The sequence below is a fragment of the Sturnus vulgaris genome, chromosome 2 (assembly GCF_052056855.1).
Source record: "Sturnus vulgaris isolate bStuVul1 chromosome 2, bStuVul1.hap1, whole genome shotgun sequence".
Classification (NCBI taxonomy): domain Eukaryota; kingdom Metazoa; phylum Chordata; class Aves; order Passeriformes; family Sturnidae; genus Sturnus; species Sturnus vulgaris.
The window spans coordinates 4,655,227-4,680,464 of record NC_142244.1 but is presented as its reverse complement, the minus strand read 5'-3'; the positions used below and the strand labels follow the sequence as shown (position 1 = coordinate 4,680,464).

At 59.3% G+C, this 25,238-nt stretch overlaps 1 protein-coding gene across 1 annotated transcript in view; it reads right to left on the bottom strand.

Moving 5' to 3' along the window:
- Positions 1–1,952: 1,952 nt before the first annotated feature.
- Positions 1,953–25,238, bottom strand: part of PDE2A (phosphodiesterase 2A) — a 40,728-nt gene continuing 17,442 nt past the window's right edge. Inside the window, exons 2-31 of the mRNA XM_088157489.1 lie at positions 24,260–24,311; positions 13,422–13,511; positions 12,813–12,901; positions 12,461–12,570; positions 11,986–12,041; positions 11,851–11,910; positions 11,589–11,748; positions 11,459–11,511; positions 10,904–10,978; positions 10,762–10,803; positions 10,622–10,690; positions 10,379–10,509; positions 10,141–10,252; positions 10,017–10,056; positions 9,522–9,585; positions 9,348–9,426; positions 9,086–9,263; positions 8,238–8,350; positions 7,906–7,983; positions 7,588–7,710; positions 7,306–7,376; positions 6,805–6,927; positions 6,613–6,700; positions 6,456–6,503; positions 6,274–6,348; positions 6,018–6,117; positions 5,725–5,837; positions 5,430–5,468; positions 5,183–5,289; positions 1,953–4,995 (exon numbers count right to left, since the gene is read on the bottom strand). Of these exons, the coding sequence (XP_088013615.1) occupies positions 4,770–4,995; positions 5,183–5,289; positions 5,430–5,468; positions 5,725–5,837; positions 6,018–6,117; positions 6,274–6,348; positions 6,456–6,503; positions 6,613–6,700; positions 6,805–6,927; positions 7,306–7,376; positions 7,588–7,710; positions 7,906–7,983; positions 8,238–8,350; positions 9,086–9,263; positions 9,348–9,426; positions 9,522–9,585; positions 10,017–10,056; positions 10,141–10,252; positions 10,379–10,509; positions 10,622–10,690; positions 10,762–10,803; positions 10,904–10,978; positions 11,459–11,511; positions 11,589–11,748; positions 11,851–11,910; positions 11,986–12,041; positions 12,461–12,570; positions 12,813–12,901; positions 13,422–13,511; positions 24,260–24,311 (2,764 nt within the window). The 3' untranslated portion in view covers positions 1,953–4,769. The remainder of the gene's footprint in view (positions 4,996–5,182; positions 5,290–5,429; positions 5,469–5,724; positions 5,838–6,017; positions 6,118–6,273; positions 6,349–6,455; positions 6,504–6,612; positions 6,701–6,804; positions 6,928–7,305; positions 7,377–7,587; positions 7,711–7,905; positions 7,984–8,237; positions 8,351–9,085; positions 9,264–9,347; positions 9,427–9,521; positions 9,586–10,016; positions 10,057–10,140; positions 10,253–10,378; positions 10,510–10,621; positions 10,691–10,761; positions 10,804–10,903; positions 10,979–11,458; positions 11,512–11,588; positions 11,749–11,850; positions 11,911–11,985; positions 12,042–12,460; positions 12,571–12,812; positions 12,902–13,421; positions 13,512–24,259; positions 24,312–25,238) is intronic.

Genomic DNA, 25,238 nt, shown 5'->3' with positions numbered 1-25,238 from the left:
GGAGCCGCTCGGAGGCGCTCGGACACGCTCGGAGGCGCTCGGCAGGGCTCGGCCCGTCCCGGTTCCGGTGCGGACGCTGCTGCCGCCGCCGCCGCCGCCACCGCCGCCGCCTCCGCCCGCCCCTGAGCGGCGCGGCCCCGGGGCCGGGGGCGGCGGCGCGCGTGGGCCGCACGGGCGGGGAGAAGACACGGGGAGAGGATACGGAGAGGCGGGAGGGCGGGGGGCACGGGGCTGACAGTAGGTGGGCGGGAAGGCTGTGAGGGGATAGGAGAGTGTGGGGCAGTGCGCGCGCGCGCACACACAGACAGGCGCAGCGGCGGGAGCGCGCGCACGGCCGGGGGCGCCCCCCAGCGGATGCACGGGGGCATAGAGGGGCGGGGGGAGCCCCTTGTGTGAGCACACGGGGACACGTGTGTATGCACACGGGGACACGTGTGCCAAAGGAGACACGTCTGTGGGCACACAGACACACGCATGTGAACACAGAGCTCGGTGTCCGTGAACACGGAGACATGGCTTGCACGTACATGCACACACACGTGCACATGTATGCACGCATCCCTGTGCACACACAAATACACATGTACACAACACAGAGCACGCACACAACCCATGTACACACACACACACACGCACTTGAACGCACCCCGCCCCCGAGGTCCGCGCATCCCTCCCTCCTCCTTTGGAATCCGCCTTCCTGGAGGAACACGTCCGTCCTCCCCCCCTCGGCCTCCCCATTGGCTGCATTCCCCTCCCGCCTGCCTCCTGTCGCAGAGCAGCCCGGCGGGAGCGGGCTTCAGGTGTTTCCAGTGGTACATCCATCCCCAGCTGGAGTAGCCCTTCCCTATCCGCCCCCCCCCCCCCCCACGGCCACCGTGGTGTCTCCTCTACCCCACCGTGGGGACACCTCAACCCCACACGGGACAGCTTTTTAAACCTGGACCCCACCACAGGGATCAGCCAGGACGAAAGGACAGAAAGCAATGACGCGCCGAGGCTGCGGTGAGGGTCGGGAGGGAAGGCCGTGGTACCCTGAAGCATCCTGGAAGGGATGTCACCCAAGGGCATAGAGTCATCGGTGGCAGAGGCAGAAGTGGGGCAGCTCCTGGCTCGGGACCGTAAACCCTGCTCTGGGACTAATTCGGAAGGATTAAAGGATTTAATCCCAGGATTTGAACCGGAGCTTGGAGCAGGATTTGGTAGTTTGGGCAGATTTTCACCCTAATTTTGGCAGCTCACGGAACGCCAGAGCATGCCAGCACCAAAGATCTAGGAACTTTTCCTCTGAGTATCAAATGCCCAAAATAAAACTGTCAGATTGGGTTGGGATGAAAGAGCTGCATTGATCTTGGATAATGAATTGCTCCTTAGCTGGACGGCAGGAATGAAAACCACAGCCCTGATGCACGGATGATGGGCAGACTAGAGGGTCCCCTCTGGGGCCATGCAGGGATGGCTGCGGGAGCCAGAGGAGCAGCTGGATTCTGCCTCAGCCACAGGCACAGAGGGGTCCCAACACAGGTCTCATCCTGCATCGCAGCCTAGGATCCCACTGCAGTCCCAGCCCAAGCTGGATCCAGCCCCAGGCCCAGCTCCCCCTGCTGCCAGATTGGATGAGTCCCAACATCGCTCCTGTCCAGGCATGGGGGGGGTCCCAACCTGGCAGATGGGGATAGAAAGAGCATCCCAGGAGATTGGAGCATCCTGAGGTTCTGGAACATTTCAGGAGGGAACAGGGAAGGGACAAGAGCAGCTGGAGCACTCAGAGGGGATCAGTGAATCCTGAGGCATTGGAGCATTCCAAGAGAGTGGAACATCCAGGCAGCGGCCGGACCTTCCTGGGACATCAAAGCTACACGGCCCAAGCTGAATTCTACCCCTGAGGGTGATTTTGGGGTTCATGAGTCTTAATTGGAGTTCCCCAGGCCCCAACAAGGCCACCCACCAACCTGTCACGGGGAGGTTGACATATGAAATTTATTTAGGAAAACCAAAACCCACCAAAAAAAGAGAAATAATAATAAAGAAGGAGGAGGAGGAGGAGAAACAGTAGGGGGAGGAGGAGGAAGAGAAGACGGAGGAGGAAGAGAAGAAGGAGAATAAGAAAAGAAGGAGGAGAGGAAGAAAGAGAAGTCATCTCCTCCTTAGGCTCCATTGGAGTCCAGAACAACCAGTGCCGCAAGACAGAAGGACAGAAAAGCTGGAGGAGGCTTGCACACCCACACACGCCTGTGCACACTCGTGGGTGAGCTGGGCTGGGTGCAGGCTGCACTCCCCAGTATCCAGAAGGGTATGTACAGGGGCAGGAGCTGGGAAAGCATTGACTACCTACACACACCAGCAGCAGGGGCTGGAAAAGTGGGATACAGCTGGGAAACGGACATCCCTGTGAGCCCCCACCATGGTGTGGTACCCGGGATGCAGAACCCAAGTGCAGGACACCCCCACATCTATTGGATGGAGAGATCCATGCATCATCAGGCATCCCTGGATCAGCACTGGGATGCAGGGACTGTCTTTGAACAGTTGTACCTACTGGCACGTTGGTACCAGGGCTGTGCCAGCGTCACAATGGGGATAGAGCTGCTGTCCTCCTCTTGCAGCTTCAGGGTTTGCTGCCTTCTGGGACCCTCCCCACCCCCTATGGCAGTGTGGGGAGGGAGAGAAGGGCTTAAGGGGGTCTTGGAGGCAAAGCCATGGGCCAGCAGACAGACTCAGTCACCAGGTGGGTCCCACCAGGGTTTGGGCAAAGCATCTCACTAAAGGCATCTCCGAGTAGGTAAGGCAAAAGGAATTCAGGCCACTTCATCCATGTGGAGCATCTCAGCGTTGGGGTCTCCCATTGCTCCTGCAGACACACGCTCCAGGTATCCCGAGAACACAGGCAAGTCATCGCTTACAGACAAGCCAAGGAGAGAAGCAGCCGCTGTGTAGCCCAAATCCAGGAGGGACCTGCTGTGGCACCACTTGGGATGTGCCATGGGATACTGCAGAGGAGTGGGGATGGGGCGGCAAATTGCCCCATGTCCACTTTTGATCCCAACACGAATGTCAGCAGTGCCATAATTTTACCATGCTGCTCCCATCGCCTTTCCCTGGTGTGGTGGTGGACTCATCCAGCTCCCACAAGCTGGATGATGCAGACTGGGAGCTCAGTGCACCCTAATCTCTCAAGGCTGAACACCCTCCCTCAGCCCCCTCTTCAGCTCTGCCCCAGCAGGGCAAGCTGTTCACTGCAGTTCCCCTGCTCATGGGTGTTTCAAGTGGCTTTGGCTGGGGTGACAGAGCCCTGGGTCACATACAGCTGGTTGGACTCTGGTAGCTGGTGGAGCCCCTGGGACTGAGAGGGTCTATATGGGTTGGGTTGTGGGACTGGAGACCACAGGAAGGTCAGCAGGGTCCATGCTCAGTGGTCTGTAGGACAGGAGGAATCAGAGGAGAGCATTGGGGTCCACGCATGGTGGTCTGCAGGACCAGAAAAACCACAGGAGGTTGGTGGGGTGCATGCATGGCAGTCAGGACAAAAAGGGAGTCACAGGAAAACACCAGGGTCCATGCATGACCAGATCAACCATGGTAGACCAACAGAATCCATGCATGGTGCCAAGTAGGACTGGAGGGACTGCAGGAAAATGGCAGGGTCCATGCATGGTGGTCTGCAAGACCAGAGGGACCACAGGAGACCATTGAGGTTCATGCCCAGTGGTCTGCAAGACCAGAGGGATCCCAAAATGTCAGCAGGATCCATGCACAGAGGTTGGTATGGCAAGAGTTGTGAAGCCACTGTGAGCTAGGGATGCTCACAACACGGTCACCAGAGAAGCTGCTTGCAGTGAGGAGGCTCCTGGGTGGACACCTCAGAGGAACACCTATGTAAGTGGGGACACGGCAAGGACATGTATGGGACCAGATGGACCCCCTGTGGAGCACAGCCTCCCCTGTGCATGCCAACCAGCAGCAGGACTCTCCAGCCTTGGAAAGTGTGTAGCCCTTGTAGGGGACGTAGCTGTGTGGTTGCATGGGACTGGGCTATGTGAGAGATATGAGCCCTTCCATGGGTAAGTGGGTTCAGGGGTCCTAGAGAGGTGGGGCTTTTAGCCAACAGATGCTCAGCATCAACGGATGCTGCTAGGAAGAGGCTGGAGTTGGTTCTCTAGTGTGGAACCCAGCAGGGGAAGCAGGCACATCCCCATGGCTGTGGCCATCCCACTCTGGTGTGTGTCACTTTCCTCCTCCAGCTGGAGCCAACCTTCTTCCATGGACCCGATCCATGGTCCATGACAACAACCCCCACACGCTCTATAGTCACCCCACAGCTCTCCCACTGCCCCTTGCCATCCTGCCCCACACCATCCCCCCCTGTCCTGCTAACCCATGCACACCCATGTCATGGTGACTGACCCCTCTGTGGGTGCTTCCACCAAGGATATCATTCCTACTGTCATCCCATGGGGACAGGAACTGCAGTCTTAAGGCAGCTTAAAGCACATACATCCCCCAGCCCCACTGTGTCCCTTGGTGCTCCCAGCCACCAAGGCAGTGTCCCAGGGACCACCGGGTGGACAGGACACCTGAACACCTGCCCCGGAGGGAGGAGATAGTCACCCAGTGGTGGGGAAGGACTGGTGGTGGGTGCTGGCAGCACACAGCCCTTGCCGTGGTAGTCCAGAGTCATTGATATCCCCCCAAACCTCCTCCCCATGGGCTGGGGGATGAGGCTTGGGGATGCTCCTGGCCCAGCCATGGCTGTGGCCCCCCCATCGCCTCCCTCACTCGGCTCCAGCCTCGGGGGGCTGCCCCGCCTCAGGTTCCAGGCAGCCGTTGAGCTGGGGGTCAGGGGCCTGTGGGTCATATTCCTCATCCAGAAAGTCCAGAGAGTTGTTACTGGGCAACCCCCGGATGGTGAATTTGTGGGAGACCTTGGTCCACTGCTCCCGGTTGCTGGCCACCCGCTCGTAGAGCTCCGCTGCCTTGGGGAAGAGATCCTGCAGCAATCTGGGGAGTGGGAGATGCACTCCATCAGCACAGGGATGCACTCCCATTACTTCGATGCAACCCCATCCCCATTGCTTGGAATGCCTCCCAAAAATCTGCAAGACCCCACACAGCACCCCATCCCACCCTAAGGGAGGTGAGGGTGGCAGGGGGTCCTCCCCATCCCAGCACCAGCGCTGGGGCTCACTTGTAGATGGGCATGGCAATGTGCTCCATGAAGCTGATCTGCAGCTCGGGGATGTAGGCTTTCTCCCGGTCCATCATCTCCAGTGGGCTGTTCCCCATGGCTTTCTCCTGCGGGAATGGCAAGGGGGGACAGTGCCAGTGGCACTTTCCCGCCATTCCCAGGCAAGACCTCTCTGCTCACTGCCCCCCATCCCATCGGTGCTTTTTAGGAGCATCAGCCAAGCCCAATCCCTCCAAGTGGTACCTACCAGGTCACCCTGGGAGAAGAACTCCTTGTAGATCAGCTCCTGCAAGAGACAGGTGTCAGCACAGGGGGTGCAGCCTGGGATGATCCTCCATCCCCCCTGCCCTCCAGACATGCCCCCTACAGCTCTGAATCAAGCAGGCAGACAGACTGCCTTGGAGGGACTGCTGCACGGTTCAGGGTCCTGCATGGAGGAACCCCCTCCATGAGGGGCAGGTGTGTGCCTGGGGACATGAAGGTGGCCTAGGTGGGTTGTGAGGTGGCATTCAGAGGGTTTAGCTCCATGATGTGGCACTCACTGCAATCTTCCTGGTGGTCTTCCAGCCCTTGGTCTGGTCAGAGAGGTCACAGGAAGTCATGAGCAGGCAGAGCAGCAGGCTGCGGTGCTGCTTGTTCTTGGGGTCATATCCCACTGTGGGCAGAGTGTGGGGCAGGGGTTGGGATGGGGGGCTCAGGACAGAGCTCCAAAGCCCCCATCACACCACACATGAGGACTTCAAGGACAGCCGGAACATCCTGTGTCACATCCCAGCCTTGGTGGGATGTGTTCCTACCACCCCTCAAATCCCAATCTCCATCCCAGGAGCTTCACCTTCTGCCATTTTCTGGAGATCCTTGAAGATGCGGAGGTGGTGGGCCAGGTCAGTGGCCAAGATGATGTCCCGCATCAAGTCCAGCATGCGCTGGTAGTCCTGTGGGCAAGGTAGCTGCCATGACCAGCTCTGTGCCCCTGCCAGCTCCCACATCCCCTAGGATCCAGGGATGGGGAGCAGGAGGTCTGGAGAGGACACAAGGGTTCAGCATGGGCAGGGGGTGGCCTGAGAGAGGTGTTATGGTGGGGGGCTCACCTTTCGGGAGAAGTGGTCAAAGATGTTGCAGCCTTGGCTATTGAGGATAGCAATGGCTTGGGCAAAGTGATGCCTCTGTGGGAGAAGCCAGGACCGTGAAAGCAGGCAGGGAGCAGGCAAGGATGCTGCCACGCAGCCAGAACCCAGGAGAGATGGGCAGCGAGAGATTTGGGAGATCTTACCTCCATGACAGAGCCCTCTGAACTGTAGAGCGCGGCCAGGACCGATTTCTGCAAGGTAGAACAGCCAGAATGATGGAACTATGGGGGTGAAGACCCCCACAGCTGTCCCCATACCACCACTTCCCCCTTGCCCATCCCAGCTCTGGGCTCGGCTCACCGAGGCCACCTGGAAGGAGTTATTTGTGCCTCTGTGGTCCAGGTCATGGCACATGCAGGAGATGAAGAGGGCAAAGATCTCGATGTCTCTGGGGAGGGGGAGGAGGGAAACTGAGGCAGGCAGGAGAGCAAGGGAGCACCCCAGCCAGGCCAGGGGATGGAGAACAGGGACAGGGATAGCACCTGGCCTTACTCCAGGTAGTTAACGAGCTCCAGGTTTTTGTAGAGCAGGTAGCAGAAGTGGGAGACGGAGAACGCGTGCATCCAGTTATGGTAGGGAGGGTCACGGTACCCCTTCTTCACCATCAGGCAGAACCTGGACAGAGCCAAAGCCATGTGGGGGGAGGTGTCACCCCACAGGAACCTCCACCTGGCCAGGTGTCCACCAGGGAGGCATAGGCATGGAGATGGGGATGAGGATGGGATGGGGAAGGATTGGGGACGGGGCCAGGGAAGGTAGACATTTATCTGGATGGGGATGGGCATAGGGATAGGGATAAGGATACAGACAGGAGACAGAGAAGGTGACAGTGATGAAGATGTGGATGGGGACAGGGACATGGGCGTGGACAGGAATGGGGAAGGAGATGGAGGGGATGGCCAAGAGGAAGGGAATGGGGAAGGTGGACAGTGGTGTGGATGGGGATGGAAATGAGGATGGAGACAGGGAAAGCGGACAGGGATGGGAACTCACCTGGTGAGCGTCTGACGGTCCATCTTGTAGTTGTTGATGAAATTCATGTCCTGCAGCATGCTCAGGATGGCCTGCAGACAGGATAGGGTGGGTGGCAGGGAATGACAATGGCCAGCAAGGTTCCCCCACAAGCCACCCCTGCCCCTGCTCAGCAGGAAGATGCTCAGGGGTGCAGCCACATCCCTTCACCCCAACACCCCAGCACCCAGGGTTGGGATATATGACCTGACCGAGGCCAGGCAGGGGATGGTGCCAGCTGAGAGTTATCCCCATGGTCCTCACCATGGAGGTGTCGTCCTCAGGCAGTGAGCGTGGTGTGTAGGTGAAGCTGGCAAAGTTGGGGTCAATGGTGGACACAGGCTGGATGCCCTCGCTCAGCAGTTTGGTGTACTCATCATCAGACACCTGCAAGAGCCATGGCCAGTGGCCCGCAGTATTATGAGGCTGCCAGGTGTCCCAAAGGCCACGTGAAGCACAGTGAGAGCAGAGAGCCTTGGGGTATCACCACCACCCAACTGTGTGACCACCTTGGGGTAAAGTGTGGGGCACCATGCTGGCCGCGGGGGTCCCATCCCTGTCCCTGTCCTCATGCTACCTCACCTTCATGTGGTACATCATCATCTCATTGGCCAGGTGGCTTCGGTACTGTGCCTCATTCACCTTCTTGTACAGCAGGGACTGTGGGGCAGGATCAGGGTATGGGAGTGCTGGGGGTGGGCAAACACCCTCCAGCACCCCCAAGCCCACCCTGGCACCACAGCATATCTTTGTGCCCATTAATTCCCTTCCCATCCAGTGGCCACCACCACTTGTCCCCAGGGAATGGGGACCAGACACACATCCCCCCATCCCCATCCCTCTGTGCTGTGGCAGAGCTGGGACACACACCTTGTGTGTGACCCCCTCCAAGTGGAGGACCCCCCAGCACATACGTGGGCGATGCTGATCCCGCAGTAGATGGAGAAGGCGGTGGCCAGATCCTCGTCGAACTTGCTGAACCAAGGGCCATTGATCTTGTTGACCAGCTCTGCCACCCCAATGACCTCTGAAGCAGAGGGAGGACAGCAGGGGTATCAGGCCCTTGTATTGGTTACAGGGTCATGCCTGTATGCTGGGGACAGCACTGTGTCCCTGGGCTTAGGGCAAGGTTATGCCCAAGTAGCAGGGACAGGCTATGCCTGTGGGTTGGGGACAGCATGACATCCACATTCTGAGGACACTGCAGTGCCCAGGGGCTGGGACAGGCTCATGCCCAGGGACAGTGCTGTCCTCACGTGTTGGCAGACAGGATTGTGCCCACATGCAGGGTACATGATCATGCCCATGTGCTGGGGTCAGTGCTCTCTTTGTCTGTGGGGGGATCACACCCAGCAACTGTGCCCTTGTGCCAGGAGACAGCGCTGAGCCCAAGGGTTGGGACAGGACCATGCCCACATTCATGGGACAGAATGGTGCCCTGATGCTGGACAAAGGACTTTGACATGGGACTGGGACAAAGTCATGCCCATGTGCTAGGGCAGTGCTCTGCCTATGGGATGGGGACAGAATGGTGCCCATGGGCTGGGGACAGAATGGGGACAGCGCTGAGCCAGGATTGCACCTCTGTGCTTGAACAGGACTCATGCCCACGGGCTAGGGATGATGCTTTGCCTGTGCCTGCATGCTGGGGACAGTGTTGTGTCCACATGATGGGTGATCAAACCACCACATGCTGACTGAGGAACCTGCTGGGCCAGACCTGTGTCCCCCTCTTCCCAGTGTGCCCCCATCCCTCCCTCACCCTGGCTCTCATTCTTGATGGGGAAGCAAAGGATGTTGCGGGTGCGGAAGCCAGTGCTGTCATCCACCCCACGGTAGAAGAGCGGGTGCGAGTAGGCATCCTTGATGTTCAGGATCTTGCCAGTGGTGGCCACGTGGCCAGCGATGCCCTGATCTGCTGGGATGCGGATCTCATAGCTCTGTGGGCAGGGGAAGATGATCACCAGCAAGGCCTTGGGGGGAGGGACACAACCCCAGGCCCCCCAACTCCATCCTGTCCTCACCTCATCATCCACCACTCCACCATCGAACACCTTGGCCACCAGCTCATGACTGAGCCGGTCCAGCAGGAACACAGAGCATCTGCAAGACACACAGCTGCCATTCGTACCCACAGGGGAGCTCAGTGTCCCCCCGTGTCCCCTCACCCGCTGTGGTGCCCTGCCACCACCACTCACATCTCAGCATTGCTGAGGTTCCGGGCCTCCGTAATGATCTCCTGCAGCAGGACAGAGACATCATCTGCAGGGGGAGCAGGGAAGGGTCAGGGACCCCGAGCCAGGCAGCGCTGCCCCCTCATCCCCCACTCATGCAATGAAAACAGGGAGGAGGGTTTAGCTCAGGGTCCCAGCAGGAAGTCTGGGGGCACAGAAGGATGGGGGCTGTGTGGGGCATGTGCATGTGTGAGCAGCACATACGTGTGTGCAGCAGTGCACACAGGCAGCTGCACACGTGCATACATGTTTCTGAGAGCTCTGTGGTCATGCTACATGCAGGCATGCATTCCAGGTTCTGTGCCAGCCTTCTGTAGGCCATTCCCCAACAAGGGGACAAGGTTCTCCCTGGCTGGGGACAGAGACCCCAGTGCCACCACCCTCCAGGGCTGGGCGTGGGGACTGGTCATCCATTCCCCATTCCACTCGCTCACGATGGGTGCTGTCCAATGCACCTACCCAAATGGGTGAAGAGGTTCTTTGCCACCTGCAGCAGGGCCTGAGGGGACAGAGAGGATGCTATCAGTAACTAGTGCAAGATGGGGCACAAACACACTCGTGGCATAGCCCTGCACATGCTCACCTGGCACTCACACTTGAGCTTCTGCTCCTTCTGGAAGGCCAGGGTGCTAGTGAGCACCGTGGAGGTGTAGCAGAAGCAGTGCTGGATCTTGTGCTCATCCGTGTCTGTGTAGCTGGCGGGGGCACACCTCAGTTCTCCGTCCCCATTGGCTCCCCCCCTTCTCCACGGCAACAATGCTCCAGCACCCCAAAAGTGAGGGGATGCAGCCCCAGAGAGTCCCAGCCAAAATGCTGCTCACCTCTCCCCACTCAGTTTGTTGAAGGCGCAGGCCAGTGCCACCACCTGGGAGGTGGCCCGGCTAATGACAGGGACACAGAGCATAGAGGTGACCTCGCAGCCCAGCATGCTGCTCAGCTGCTTGTGCTCCTCCTGCAGGGAGAGGCGAGATGGAGCTGGAACCAGCACCCCTCCAGGAAGCCCCATGGGACACTGGTGTGACACCCGTGTCTCCAGGTGTGGGAAGGACACAGCTGGTACCCACCTCACTGATGTCCTTCAAGGTGATGGGCTTCTTGTCCTCCACCACCTGCCCCAGGCGCCCAAAGGTGAGCTGTGGGGAGAGGGGACATGTTAGCCTATGGAACCCTGACTTCCCAACCCCTCACCACGTCCCCTGCTCACTGAAAAGCTGATTTCCTCATCCAGGACACGGTCCCCCACCACCTGGAAGAGATGGGAAAAAGGGGGTGCCTATGAGGATGACACCATGTCAGGGGGTGTCATGTAATCCTCAGGGTTGGGGGGCTGGCCCAGTGGCACCTACCTGGCAGAAGAGCTGGTGGTTGTCCTCAGAGACGAGCAGGAGGCAGCAGCACAGAGACTGGGTCTCCTGTTTCAGCTGGGGAAGAAGGGGAGGGTCAGCACCCCAGCCTGTCCCAAGCACTCCCCAGGTGGAATCCAGCCCCTCCTCTGCCTCCGTGTGCCCAGGGCACTCACACAAGCCACAGAGAACCAGGTGCCCCTCCCCAGAACCTCCTCCCCATTACTGAGCGGGTTCACTCTGGAGACTACTGATGGCAAGGGGAATCTGGACACTCCTGAGGGTCCTACTAAGGTACAGAATGATAGAGAGCAGGAGAGGAACCTGTACGTTCTCTCAAGGAGTTTTTGGGGCGAGGGTGGCACTGTTAACTCTGGAGACTATTGATGGTTGTTCCAAGGCTGCTCACTCTGGTCACTGCTGATGACTGCACAGCTGATGCTTGAGGCTTTTCTTGGCTTTGGGGAATTTTCTTGTTTTGGAATAAAACAGGGCTCCCTGGTGTGTCCTGGGGCTGGGGGCAGATGGGGACAGGGGGCTGGTGGAGCAGCTACTCACGTAGTTGATGACCTTGAGCTGCAGCGAGGCGGCATCCAGGTCGTACAGCTCACCTGTAGGAGGGTCACAGAGGGGCTGAGCATGGTTTCACCCTGACCACACACGCCACCCTTCCCAGTGTCCCACTCACCACAGAGCTGTAGGATCTTGCAGTCCAGGTCACTGTAGCTGCTGCCAGGTGCCTTCTCAGGCTTGGCCAGAGAGGTCTGGGAAGAGCTGGTGGAGAGGCTGACCTGGGGCCAGGGCTGCAGCTTCTGCAGGGCTTGCAGGCGCCGGAATGCCACCAGGGCCTGCAAGGTTGGGCAGAAGGGACAAGGAACAGCAGCAGGGCTGGGGGAAAGGGTGGTAGGTCCCCAGGTGGCAGGTCCCACAGCTCAGAAGGAATCACTCACGTGTCTCTCTAATGCACGCAGGTTCTGCTCGTCTGAGTCACTCAGCTGGCCACAGTGTACCTGTATCAGGAGTGATGTCAGGACCCTCGTGTCCAGGCCCTGTCCCCAGAGCCCTGCCCATGTTCCTGCACTCACCAGGATGACGCAGACCACGGCCCCACTATTCTTGTCCACCAGCGGGATGATGAGCACTGCAAAAAAGAGAGTGTCGGTCCCAGCCCGGAGCTGTGGAGCTCAGCTCTTGGGCTGCATGTCCCCATTACGTCTTGATGTGTCATGACCCAGCCATCTATCCATCTTCCCATCCATCCGTTATCCATCTGCCCATCTCCAAGCTTACCTGTCCCTGAGAACACTCCTCAGTCCCAGTGCCCACCCGTCCCTCATGCCTTCATCCTGTTTCTACCCATCCGTCTGTGCATCCATCATTCATCCACACAGTTGTCTCAGCTACTGCCTCTGACCACCCATGGACCATCCATCCACGCATCTATCCATCCCCTCACATCTCCATCCCTCTCCCTGTCCCTCCATCTATCCACCTACCACCCAGCCCTATGCCCATACCCCCATGTACGTCCACCAAGACCACCCTTCCCACAGCTCCCACCTTGTGTGCCAGGGGCCAGGGGGGCTGCCAGGGGTCCCAGGTGCTGGCCAGGGAGCTCGGCAGGGAGCAGCCCTGCACATTCCATCCGCTTCTGCTTCTGCACAGCATCCCTGGAGGGACAGAGATACTTTGAGCACCCCCTGGGAAGGGCACCTGGGAAGATAAATCCCCAGGAAGGGGGGGCAGAGACATCCATGGGATAGGGACGGGCTCAAGGGCTGTGCAACACATGTGCATACGAGTGTCCCTGCACACATGCACAGCCCCTGGCCACAAAGGTGTGTCTTCCAGCACACACACATGAGCGTGTGCCTGTGCCCAGGGCTGGGGAGGTGGCCAAAGCTGATCTCACCTGAGCTTCCCATTGGGTGGCAGCTCATGGGGGGGGTCATCGCAGAGCAGCCGTGTGTCCCCATCCAGCAGGTAGATGTAGACATGCTCCTGGGGGAGAGAGAGGCAGCACACACGTGTGCAAACATGCACACACAGCCACATGCATGAACACGTGGGCACCCACAGCTGCACGTGCACACATGCACAAATGCACCCCTGCACACACACATACAGAGTTGTGCACAGGTGTGTGCACACTCACCTGCACATGTGTGCACCATTCACACCCAGCCATGGCTGGGGGCCCCATGGAATGGCACTGGCACATTGCCCAGCCACCACCAGCATCAGGGCACCCCCAGGGTCACCAACACCCTGGGGCCACCGTAAGCACCAGGGCCACCACCAGCACCCTGGGGCTCTCCCATATAAGAGGAGAACTCAGCAGTGGGCTGGAGATAAAGAGACCCCACCCTAGGCTGAACCCCAGCATCAATCCACTCTCTACTCCCTCCAGGGCTCCCCCCAGTCCAGGGGGTCTCAGCAACCCCACAACCCCCACCCACCCAAGGAGGATGCTCTGCTCCCCATTCCTCCCAGCCGCCAGGGGATGGACCCCCCCACCTACCACAGCGGGCAGCAGGGTGACAAGGGCATGGCGGAGGGCGTCACGCAGGGTGGTGGCATCGAGCGCAGCGCCCAGGCTCAGCAGAGCATCCTGCAGAGACAAGAGCAGAGCAGGGGTTACTGGGGGTTGATACCATGGGGAAGGGCACTGCAGCACCCACCCCCTCTCAACCCTGCCATGGCACGGGTCCTTCTGCCCCCAGACCCCTTGCAGTGGCCTCCAGTCTGGTGCCTTTTTTGGAGCCAAACCCTCCTGTGTTGGTCAATGTCCATCATGTGGAGAGGTGGGAGGTCCCCAAAAAGGGAGAGGAGGCTTTGGCACTGAGCCACACTGCCCTCAGTCATAAAGCACCCGTGGGAAGAGAAATGGGGCAAGGAGATGGATTAAAGCTCATCTGAGGATTGTGTTGGGATGGACATGTGGAAAAGCTGGGGGCACAGGGGGCTCTGTGGTGCAACCCTCCCAGCTCTGCTCCTGCCTCCAGCCCTTGTCTGGGAGACTGGAATAAGGATGATGTTATGATGGAAATAGTAAAGGCTTGGAGTCAGACACTGGATAATGGTGTTGGGATTTGCTCTTCCTCTGGTCCCAGCTTTGCCAGGTGGCTCCAGGCTCCATTCCTGATAAGTAGACCTGGGGACTGTCATGTACCCCATGACCCCATCCAGGACAGCAGCCCCTTGCAGGGCTGTGCCACCCACCCACCCAGGGAGCACACTCAGCCATGGGGGCAGATCCAAGTGGCACTGGGAGCGTGGCTGGTGGTGAGGGTGCTTCCAGCTGAAGACATCGGCACTGGATGTTATTCCAACAGGGCCGCATCTCCAGTCACTTACTCACACTGGAGACACATGCACTGTAGAATACAGCCAGGCCTCAGCAGGTGGCTGTCCTGCCATCCCTCTGTCCCACCGGATCCTCCACAGTGGCCCCCCTGGGGCAGGGGAAGATGGGGCAGAGCCTGAGCGGGTCCCTTGGGTCTGCTTGGGGCATCAAATACAGGGGGCCATTCTTGGTGTGGGGATGGAAAAATGGCAGCTGAACATGGGTGGTGGCTTTATTAGGGCTGGGAATACAGGTCCATCCATGAAACAGTGAGGGGAAGGCTGCAGGAGCTAAAAGAAGTTATTCCCAAGACAAGGAGACAGCAGCAGAGGCAGGCAGGAGGGTTTGCAGCCTAGCAAAGAAGGTAGGGAGAGTGAGGGTGGGCTGGGAAGGACATCACACTCATTCCACTTATCCCACTCATCCTGCTAAACTGCTTCTCCCACTCATTCTACTCTTTCCACTAAGCTTATTCACTGTATTAATCCAGTTCATCAAACTCATCCTGTTTGATGGCTCATCCCACTCAACTGCTTGTCCCACTCGTCCTGGCCATCCTACTCATCCCACTCACCCTGCTTGTTCCATTCATCCAGCTCAACCCACTCATCCCACTCACTCAATGGCTCATCCCACTCCTTGCACTTGTCCCACTCATCCTGCATATCCCACTTGCTCATCCCACTAATTCCATTTGTCCCACTCATCCCACTCCCAGTCCACATCCTCCAGCCCAGAGCAGAGGTTCACCCCAACACCCTCAGCCCCTGTCACCCCATGTCCCTCAGCCCTGAGGATGCTGCAGACCCACTCTGGGGGCTCTGCTAGGACACAGCCTGGGCCCAGAGCCAGCACAGCCAGAGCCACCACCATAGCCACATCCCAGTTATTGCCATAAACAGCCTTTCCCTTTGCTGTGGAGTCACTCCCAGCAATCCACAGCATCCAGGCACTACTCCAGTTTAGGTGGGGTCTCCTCCAGCTCCATCACTGCTCCACAGATGTCGGGGTGTTTGGATGAGGCTGCATTGGCACATGCATCCCCAGCACCAGATGAAACCATCAGCCACCCCATGCCTGTCACCAGGAATGTCACTGGGACCCACCGAGCCAGACTCACACAGCCCTGGATCTGCACCCAGTGGGGCAGGGGACCAAAGGTCTCCCAGGGAGAGCTCCAAGCACCTGCTCTGCATCCCAGCTTCCATGAAGGGCAGAGCTATGGTTACACTTCCCAAGTGGGCACAGGGGGTAAATTAACTTCACTAAAACAGGAGAAAGCACAGAGGGATTGCAATTCCCAGCTGCTGGAGCAGAGTCCAACACCCTCATCCCAGGTGATGCACACGCAGCAGCTCTGGAGGGAAATGCTGTCTGGAAATAGGCATGGAGAGATCCAAGGGGATCTATTTGGGGACAGATCCAAGGACAGGGTGTGGGCAGGGGACACAGCATGGCACCACTGACAGCCCCAGGAGCTGAGGATGCTGCTCCTGCAGAGCAGGTGAGCAGCACCCTGTCCCTGTCCTGTCCCCATGAGTGCACACATGTGGACCTGTGGGGCCCCCACCCGGGGACGGCTGTCACCTTTTCTTTGGCCTGAGGGGACAAGGATACTGTCTCACCCTGCCAGACTCCTGAGCTGACAGGGTGACCCATGGCAGGAATTTTGCCAGCTCTCCTTGGTGTGGTGCAACACCAGAGCCATATCTGCCTCAATATTCCCACTGGAGCTGGTGGAAGATTAATGACACCATTCATCTCCTCAGGATAAGGATTTGTCTCTGCTCCAACATGGACCACCCCCATTCTAGCAAAGACAAATCCTGCCACAGACCAGCCTCCAGAGCCTGCCCTCTCCCTCACGGAAAATGCCCCTTTTTCTCCCCTGCTATCTTCCCCCCTCTTTATCCCTTTGGATAACTGCAGCAGCATCCTGTCCCCATGCATGTGGTGGTGGGGACTCCCAGCACAGGCTCCCCAACCCCCGGCACAGGTTTCCACAGATCCTGCTGGGATTTAATAGCAGCTTTTTTCAGGAGAGGGAATTCACCAGCAGTGAAAACATTACTTTTTTGAATAGGATCAGCCACGTCTGTCCCCTTCCCCCCCCAGTCAGCTGTGGGAGCTTGGTTTGTCCCCCTGGCACCCCCAGCTTCTCTGGATGTTTATGAAATAGAGAAATCCCATCCTGGCCAGCTTTCTCTCCAGAAAGGTCCATTTCACACCTGCCGTGTGGAGGAGGAGGACACTGACCTCACAGGCTCTCAGGTCTCTGAGCTTGCACCCCTTGTCCTGGCCTTGCTCCTGGAAGATGAATGGAGGCACCCCACGGGTGAGGAGGTGCAGGCAGAGGCTGGATCCAGTGCAGTGGGGCACTCACTGGGATGTTCAGCCCTGTTGAGGGTACCTGGAATTTGGGGTCTCTCTCTGAGGGGAGGACACACCTGAGCACTCAGCAAGTGGGCTTTGCATGAGGCAGAGCTCAAAACCAGGACCTGCCACCCACTGGATTCCTCTTTAACCATGGGAAAACAGGCACAGAGAGCCAGGCAGCAATTCCGGGTCCCTGGGAGCATCCTGCTCGTGGAGGAGTGCTGAGCAGGGCTGCAGGATCCATCTGGGGCCTCCCCACCCTGCCTCGCAAGGGGATGCAGGGCTGGGGAGGCCCCAGATGGATCTGCCATTGCTGCCAGAGCACCCATGGGTGCTGATTCTACAGGGGGATGCTGGCAGCAGCCCAGGCTTCTGTAGCAGACTCCTGCCACAACCCTTCCCAAGAAACCTCGAGGAAATGAATCATCTCCCTGCCGAGCTTCCAGCCCAGCTTTGCTGTAAAAATTCCAAGTAAATGATCTGCCAGAGGTGACTGCTTGAGCTTGAGGCATCCATGACACCGTGAGCCCCCAGAGCTCACTCGGCTCCTGCCCTCCAATGGGACTTTATCCATCTGTGAACGCAAGGAAAATGAGCCCAATTAATTTCAGCAGTGGATTAGTCTATTAGCCCCTGCCTGAGCAATCACCTTTGGGATGGAGCTGGACATCGCTCTGTCTGGACAACTTCACCCCCAATTGTGGGCCCCAAATCAAATTAGAGCATCCAAGATGCTGAGTGCGCAGCTCTCGGTGCCTGTGGGCAGCACATCCCAGCACCCACATCGCAGGCAGATGCTTCCCAAAGGATTTTACAGGCTCAGGTTGCAAAGGATTGGGATGCTTGGGAGTGCAGAACACAGCAAGGAGGGGTGTGGGGCAGAGCAAAGGATCCCCCTGCAGCCTGTCTCACCAGCCCCAATGCCTCTCACAGGGGGTTTGCAGACTTGAAGGACAGAGGAGCTGCTCCCGAGGGAATTCCCTACCCGGCAGAGCCCTGGATGAGGAGGGTGACCATGCGGTCACCTCATTGCAAGGCTAAAGCCAGGGCTGGGGGCTTAGGGCTTCCTCCCACTGCAGTCTCTTCAGATGGGATGCATTTTTAGCCACCAACCTCTGGATCTTGTTACATTTGACAGGTGAAAAGCAGAATCCCGTTTGGATTCCTTGAAGGCAGCCTATCTCCACTCACAGAGCCCCTCACCATTCCCTGTGCCCTACCCACGGGATGCCTGGGTACCTGTCCCTGTCCAAAGGTTCCCTACCCACAGCAACCCTTCGGGCAGATACATCCAGCTCTGCCTTTTCCCAGCCCTTTCCCCTTTCCAGGGAAACCGATGGGGAAATTTTCTCCCCTCCTGCTTCCCCTTCAAGGAGGAAGATGCTGCTTCAGGACCCCCTTTCCCCCCCCCCCATCACAACCAGAGTTGTTTCCAAGCGCCCAGGGACAGATGTCCCTGCCTTTGTCACCTCTCCAACGCCTGGCTACAAGGGTGACAGCACCACGGGGAGCAGCTGATCCCCCTGGGCCCCCCAAGCTGAGCCACAGCTGCCAGCAAACACCCAGCCTGCGCCCGCGCCGCCCTGCCCAAGCATTTGCCGAGAAATCTGGCGGCATTAAAAATATCCCAAAATATCCCTGAGCCGTGATTCATCCTCCTCTCCCACCTCCAGCAACGCTGAGCCGCCCCAGCCCCACTCCAGTCCTGGGGGGCTGCTTTCCCCTGGCTGCTCAGCTTCGTGCCCTGGCCACGGTGGTTAAATATAGCCCAGCTCTGTGTGTGTGTTGGCAACGCTGGGCTGGCAACAAGCAGGGCAGGGCCAGGCAGGAGAACACCAGCTTCTGACACTGGGCTGTGAGTGGGGAAACTGAGCTGGGGAGCAGGGAAGCGACTCCTGAAGGCAGCAGGTTGCAGCTTTGCTGTCACCAGCTGTACTGTGGGCAGAGTGACACTGCTGAAACGCTGTCACCCTGTCCCTGTCACCCCCCACACTGCTCCAAGCTCCTTCCCTCTGCCCCACAACCACAACTCCCCAGGAAATCCTCTCCGTAGAGGTGAGAAAACAGAGCAAGTATCCCCAGCCCCCCAAAGCAGCACCCCTGATAACCCTCCAGCAGTGTCCCTGGAGCAAGGTCCAGGGCATCAGAGGATGGAGGGATGGATGGAAGGTAGAGCTGGCAGCTCTGCCCAACTCCAGCTGGGAAGCCATCCATCCATTTCCTCCCAGCACCGCTCTTAGTCCCAAATTACATTGCTTTAATCTAATCAGGCAGCAACAACCTGTAACACGGTAGCTCCTTAATTACCTCATCTTTTCCAGGGGGATAATGAGGGCAAACAGGAAGGAAACACTTCTGGGATATCTCTTGCCTCCTCATGGTCATTTGCCTGGGGTCCCGTTGCAACGTATGGATGGGAAACACCGGCTGACGTGCAGGACCCTGTCACGGAGCCACCCTGGCACCCAGTGATCCAGGCTGAGGCTTCCAAGGGCTGGAGGATGCAAATCTATGGAATCGGCCGTCCCAAAAAAGCACACAAGTAGCCCTGCATGCCTGTCCCTACCTCAGTTTCCCTTTCTGTGGAGGCTTCCTACCTCCGTTTCCCTACCTGCAAAGGGTCTTGGCTGCTTAGGAAGGCACTAGACTTTGGTTCAAGGGGAATGAGCCATTCTGAGCCCAGTGTCTCCCCAGAGCTCAGTGCATCCCCTATCTCATCATCCTCCTCCTCCATAGATCAGCCTCGCTGGAGCCTGGCATTCTCACACTGCACAGGACATTTGCACATGGAGTTTCTGCAGCCTGGAACCAGGCAGATGCCACTCCCTGAGGACTCCGCACGTTCTGAGTGAAACGTTTTGCTGAACCAAGCAAATTTCCTCACCTCTGGCAGCTCACAAGCCCTTGGGGTGCTCCTAGTCTGTCCCCCCACATCCTGGCCTGGCCTCCCGGGGCCGAGAGAACAGGGCTGGAGTCAAGGTTGCTTCCTGTTGATGTCCCTTTGTCGGGCAGGACAAATCGGGACAGCAGCCACACTCCTCAAGGATTTCCGTCCCCAGAACATCGTGGCCTTCTTGGAACAGCCGGCTCGGCCACTAGCCTAATGATCTGTCACTCGTTTGTCACTAATTAGTTCACTGTTCTAAGAAAGAAGGTGGTGAGGGCTGGGGGTCTGCTGTGACTTGTCTCTAAGCATGTCATAGAGGGGGAGAGGGACCCCACTCAGCCCTATGTCACTTGTCCCTAACCCGTGTCAGGGAGGGGCACATGGACCCTCCTACAGCAGCTGCAGGGACACTGCTCCATGGTTAGGAGAATCCCTGGTATGTGGGTGCCTTCATCCCAAAGGACAGACACATCCTGGCACCCAGCTGGCACCAAGTTTTGGGTGCTGGCAGTGGCAGTGCTGGGACAGAGCTGGCACGATGTGCATTCCTGGGACATAGCATTGCTGGAAAAATTTCTCTGGCACACAGTCCCCTTCCCATCCACACTGGATGGGTTTCCAGGACTTTCCTAGATGTTTTCTGGTGGATTAGCTATACAGGGGTCTCCATGTCTGGCTCTACTTGGGACCATCATGGCAAAGCTCTGAGGATGCAGCCAGAGAGGGGCTCGGGGGACATCTAGGTCCCTTGGGGGGATAGGAATCAGTGGGATGGGAAGGGGGATGAAGCATTCCCACATCCATCCATGCAGCCCCTCCTGGTATGGCTGGTACTAATGGGATCTGCACAGTGATTAGGGACCTCATTTATCAGCCTCTGATGGGATCTGGGAAAATTGAATTCCTGGCCATCTGCAGCTGGGGAGGAATTCGATTTGGGCAGTGCTCCGGAGCAGGGTGTGCGGGCTGGGGGCTGGTAGAGCTGCCCCCCCCCAGGGGTTCCACTCTGTCTGTACAAGACTGCTTTATTTTCCATGCCTGAGAGGGTTTGGTGGTGGGATGCAGCTCTTGATTGCCTTGAAGGGGTCTAGGAACTGGGCGGGGGGGGGGGGGGTGCTGCGTCTTACTACTCAGATGGTGAAATTGAGGCACGGTCAGGAGAACAGAGCCTGTTACATGGCAGAAAGGATTTCAGTGCTGATGTTGAACGGGTCAGCACCCAGCCAGGGGTTTGGCCTCCAGCCCCCCTTTCTCTATGGGGGAGGTTCCAAATGTGTGGCCAGGGCATCCAAAGGTGCCAGACACCCTGCATCTGCCAGAGCTGGGCTGGGAGCAGACATCCCTCCTGCACCAGGGATGGAGACTTGGGAGCTAGCTCTACTCCCTGGCATTTTCCATCCCATGGCTCCCTCGGGCAGGTCCCCACCATCCTCTCCCCCACATCCATGGAGTGGCCAGAGTGGGTATGCAATAGAATTCAGCTGCAAAGATCGCAGGCCAGTCCCCAAATCCATGGACTCAGCACCCAGAGGGCCACCCTCCAGACCCAGGCTTGCAGGGGATTCCAGCCCATCACCTCCCTGCCAAATGTCACAGCTCAACTCCAAAAAGACAAGGTCACCCATGGGGCCTACCCTGTTCGGGGGGAAGATGCTACCATGTCATCCTGCAACAAGAGCATCCTGATCCCAGCTTCTCTCTGCCCAGGGTGCAGCAGGACTCATCTCCTCCAACTCCTTCTGCGTGGGGGGGCAGCAGGAACACCCCCATCCCAACTCCCCTGCCTGGGGTGCAGTAGGGCACTCCCACCTCAGACCTCCCTTCCTGGGTGATGTCATGGGGCATGAAAGCACTGGAACCTATATCCCAAACCCCATTGCCCCTCAAAAATGAGCACCAGGGCACTGCAGTGCTGATTCCACACCTGCAAGCAGTCACTCCTTGAGACCCCCACACCTTTGGGTATAGGGACCACCTGGCTGGGAAACACTGGGGTGCACCCACCCATCCCAGTTTGGGGATCTAGCTCTACCCCCCAGCCCTGCTGAGTGTGGGAGGAAGCCAGCCCTGCTGCATGTAATGGAAAGAAGCCGCCACGGCCCTTTCCTCCCCTTTATTGCCCTGCTGATGTGTTTGTGTCTGCCAGAGGAAACACAAGGACAAACGCCTGCACACGCATGTCCCCTCACTGCCCTCAGCAGGTCCTCAGCCCACTGAACATGGCTGGTCCCATACAGGGGGAAACTGAGGCAGGAGGAGCCCCACGGTGCTGGCTGAGGCCACCCAATTCCTGGCAGGTCGGTAAAGGTGCCTGAGTGTAATCCCCCACAGCCCCCTCCCAATCCCTGGGGAGAGCGGGGGGGCCTCCCAGCCCATCCTGCTTCTCCAGGCTGTGAACATGTATCAATTAGGGCTTGATTCATGATCCAGTCTGCAGGTAATTGCATTGGAACTGGTGGCAGGGAAGGAGAGGATGAACAGACATTCTCAGCCTCGCCCCACTGCAGGGTGTTGGGGGGTAATAATGCCCCAAGCCCTCTATACCCGCTATGTGCACCCCCAAGCTCGGGGACGGGAGTTGCAGATGCAACCAGTCCCCAGGACACCAACGGGGACAGGGGTCCTGTGGTATTCTGTGGGGGATGAGCTGTTCCTCACCCACCCTGGGCTGGGATATGCTGGGGAAGGCACGGGATCCATCTCCACCACTCACTCCTCATACGTCCTGGGTCACATGCCATTTTCCACTGTGGCCTCACATGCCAGGGATAGCTGGGGCTCCATCTCTGCCCCACCATGGGATCCACTCCTCCTCGTCCTTGTCACCCCAGCACTGGTGGTCTGGTTTAAAACCAGTCTGCCCACCGCCACCACCCCATCTGAGTGGGTTTTGTACCCCCAGGCTGGGAGCAGTGGTTCCCTTACCCCCACCCCCAGATCCCTTTGGGGGGGCTGTGTCCAGGGCTCAGAGCCTGCCCAGCTCTCAGCACCCTCCTAGGTCAGGCCCAGGTGGGTTCTGGGGGGCTGGCACCGAGAGGGCTCACAGGGACGCCCGTGTCACTGCACTGGGCGCTGAGGGTGTCACATCCCACTCCCGTGCTGACAGTTCCGATGTCCTCAAGCCGCCACCTTCCCATCCGGAGGGGGAGGGGGGCTCATTTCCCCCCCGCCCGGGGCACACTGGCCCTGCTCAGCTTCTTTCTCTCCGTCAGCAGCTTTCGGCAATTTCCCAGAGAACGCTTCCTTCCCCTCGTTTCCCAGCTTGAATCTCGGGGTCCTCGCTCCTGTCTTGAACCCCTGGAGCCCCCCAAGTAGCTGTATCCCCCAGGGAGACCCAGGCCACGGTTCTCACACCCAAAACCATTGGCACACAGGTCAGGGATCCATCCAGGCGAACAGACAGTCGCAAGTGGGGAAGAACCCCCCTTAAGTTACCCCCCTCCCCAAATTTGGGTGTGCTCGAAGGCGCAGGAGCAGGGAGGACCAAGCGTTTTCCCACCCACGTACTGGGATGCAGCCTCCATCTCCCCAAAACGTGCAGCTGGTGCAAGGAGGGTGGGACTCGGAGCTGTGTCCTGCTGGGGGTGCAGAAGGGGCTCCCTCCTTCCCAGCACACCCACCCCGAGGTCTGGCCGCAGCATGGAATACGCAGCCGAGCTCCTGAGGCTCCCACTGCCAGCGGGGCCAGGGGACACAGGGAAGGGGGGACTCCAACCCCCCCAGACACCCCCAAGCACATCGCTCCCCCAAACGCCCCAGGAGAGAATGGACCCCCAGCCCGAGGCCACAGATCCCCCGGGACCCCCCGGGTATCCCTTTCCCCAGGGGTGCTCACAGTGTCCTGGAGAGTCCCCATGGCGCTGCCCGGCTCCTGGCGCGGCTGCGGGAGGGCGTGGGGGTCCCCCCGGGACCGGGCCGCCCCCCCCCCTCCCAGTCCAGCCCATTTCCTCCCGGGATCCCGCCGGGATCCGCAACACCCCCCCCCCCCCCCCGCCCCCCCCCAGCCCGCTCCTCCTTCTACATGAAACCCAGCGTGTCCCCAAGCCTCGGGGTGGGGGGGACACAAAACAGCATCGACCCCCGCCTCGGGAACCCCATTCGTGTCTCACTTTCCCTGTCGAGCTCTCCCCGTGGGGTTCAGAGCTCCCCACCGAAAAGGAGGAGACAAGCGGGTGCAAACGTGCTCGGGAAAGCCCCCGCGGCCCCTGGTGCGGGAAGGGATGGGGAATCCAGCAAGCCCCGCTCCCACCGCCCCCTACCCCTCACAGCGCCGAGCACGGCGAGTCGAGAGCCCCGGCTCCCAGCCCCGCCCCACAGCAAAAACACGGGGACCCACCACCACCCCCGGGACCGAGCGGGAAGGGACACCCTGGGAATGGGGGTCCCGGCTGGGAGAGGGGGTGGGTCGCGTCTCGTGGTTTGAGAGGGGAGAAGGGTTGAGGGTCCCGGGTGGGAGAAGAGGCGCTTGGGGTGGGGGTCCCCAGTAGCAAGGCAGGCGAATCGGGTGTCCCAGGTGTCAGGGAACGTGGGTCGGGGTCCCAGGTTGGAGCGGAGGCGAGTCTGAGTTCCCGAGTTGGGGGGGCGGGGGCGGTGGGCTGAGGGTCCCAGGTGGAACGGGAGATAATTGGGATTGGGGTCCCGAATGGGAGGGGACGCGGTTGGGAATGGAAATCCGGGTTGAGAAGAGAAGGGTCCCGAGTGGGAGGGAGGTGCGGGGGACCCCTCGGGGGGAAGGTCCCGACGTCCCTACCTGTAGCGCCTCGGGGCCGGGAGCGGCGTCCCCCGCCCGCAGGAACCCGCGGCTGAAAAAGCGAAGGAGCGCGATGAGGAGCCGTGGCACCATCCCGGCACCATGCCGGCACCATCCCGGTCCCGCGAACCCCCGCACCGCCCGCGGGCTGCGGGCACGCCCCCGCACCGCGACACGCCCCGTCACGATACGTCCGATCACGACACGCCCCGCACCTGCTGCGCGGGGCAGCGGCTCCGCGGGGCTCCGGGAAGCGAGGGTGGGCGGGGGGTGTGGGGTCGGACATCCCTCTCCAACGTGTGGTGAGGGTCCCCGGTGTGGGGCGGGGATCGAGAAGGTGGTGCCGATGTGGGAAGTGGGTTGGGATGTCACTCCCTGGTATTGGGAGGGGGTCAGGGGTGCGAGTCCCAGTGTGGGGTGGTGAAGGGGGAATCCGGGGTGGGGTGGAGGCGTCCTTGTGGGGAGAGGATCAGGACATCGCTCCCCAGTTTGGGTGGTTCCGCTCTGGAGCCCCTGTGGGGCAGGTACCGGGTCTGGTATCTGGTATCCCCTTCTTTTAAACCCCCCTCTCGTGGGGATCGGGCCAGGAGTTTCCCCCTTGCCTCTTCTCCCTTCTGAGGCATGTTTCACCTCCCAAAAAAGAGACCCCTGCCCCCTTAAAGGATGCGCCTCACGTTTGCGTTAGGGCGGTCTGCCCCTCATCGTCTCTGATGGAGGGGCCGAAATCTCATCCCATCCCTTGCCCTGATGCAGGACCCAGTGCTGCATCAGAAAGTGTTCCCTGGCCCGCATCCCATAGGATACTGAAGGGGTCCTACCCAGCAACCCTCTCTTTGATAGGGAAGGACCCCCATTTTGGGGACCCCTCTGTTCGCCCCGACCCTCCTACAGAACCCCCCACTGCCTTCAGCGAGGAGTGACACCTCCTCCCCTTTCCCCCCCACCCGCCCCCGAGACAAGTACCAGAATTTCGGGATGC